Source organism: Pyrgilauda ruficollis, unplaced genomic scaffold (genome assembly GCF_017590135.1).
Source record: "Pyrgilauda ruficollis isolate IOZ18807 unplaced genomic scaffold, ASM1759013v1 scaffold838, whole genome shotgun sequence".
Classification (NCBI taxonomy): domain Eukaryota; kingdom Metazoa; phylum Chordata; class Aves; order Passeriformes; family Passeridae; genus Pyrgilauda; species Pyrgilauda ruficollis.
In genome coordinates this window covers 10,309-10,724 of record NW_024530355.1, presented here as the reverse complement: position 1 = coordinate 10,724, position 416 = coordinate 10,309, and the positions used below count along the sequence as shown (strand labels likewise).

The 416-nt window shown below is 72.6% G+C and overlaps 1 protein-coding gene across 1 annotated transcript in view; it reads left to right on the top strand.

Moving 5' to 3' along the window:
* The window catches only part of LOC121364456 (leukocyte antigen CD37-like), a gene marked incomplete at its 3' end in the record, with an annotated part of 2,164 nt that overhangs the window by 546 nt on the left and 1,202 nt on the right, over positions 1-416 (top strand). Inside the window, exon 3 of the mRNA XM_041487738.1 lies at positions 145-249. Coding sequence (XP_041343672.1) covers positions 145-249 — 105 coding nt within the window. The remainder of the gene's footprint in view (positions 1-144; positions 250-416) is intronic.

The window sequence follows — 416 nt, the reverse complement described above, 5'->3', positions numbered from 1 at the left end:
CTCACGGGACTGGGAGTGGGGCGGGGGTGGCGGTGCTGCAACTTCCTGGGGCGACCGCGGGGCCACGTGGTGCCACCACATCCTGAGCAGCAGCGGGGACTGCGGGGGGGGGACACCCTGCTGACCCCCAGCTCTGGCTGACCCCCACCCTCGCTGTTTGTTTGTCCCCAAAAGTATTTCGGGCTGCTGCTGCTGCTCCTCGCCGCCCAGGTCACCGTGGCCATCATCGTCTACACGCAGCGTGCCGCTGTGAGGGAGGGGGCAGCCCCGGCTGGGGGGCACCCCGGGGTCGTGGGGGGGACCCTGGGGTCGTGGGGGATCCTGGGGTCATGGGGGATCCTGGGGTCGTGGGGGACCCTGGGGTCATGGGGGATCCTGGGGTCGCGGGGGGCCCCAGGGTCGTGGGGGGGGCCCTG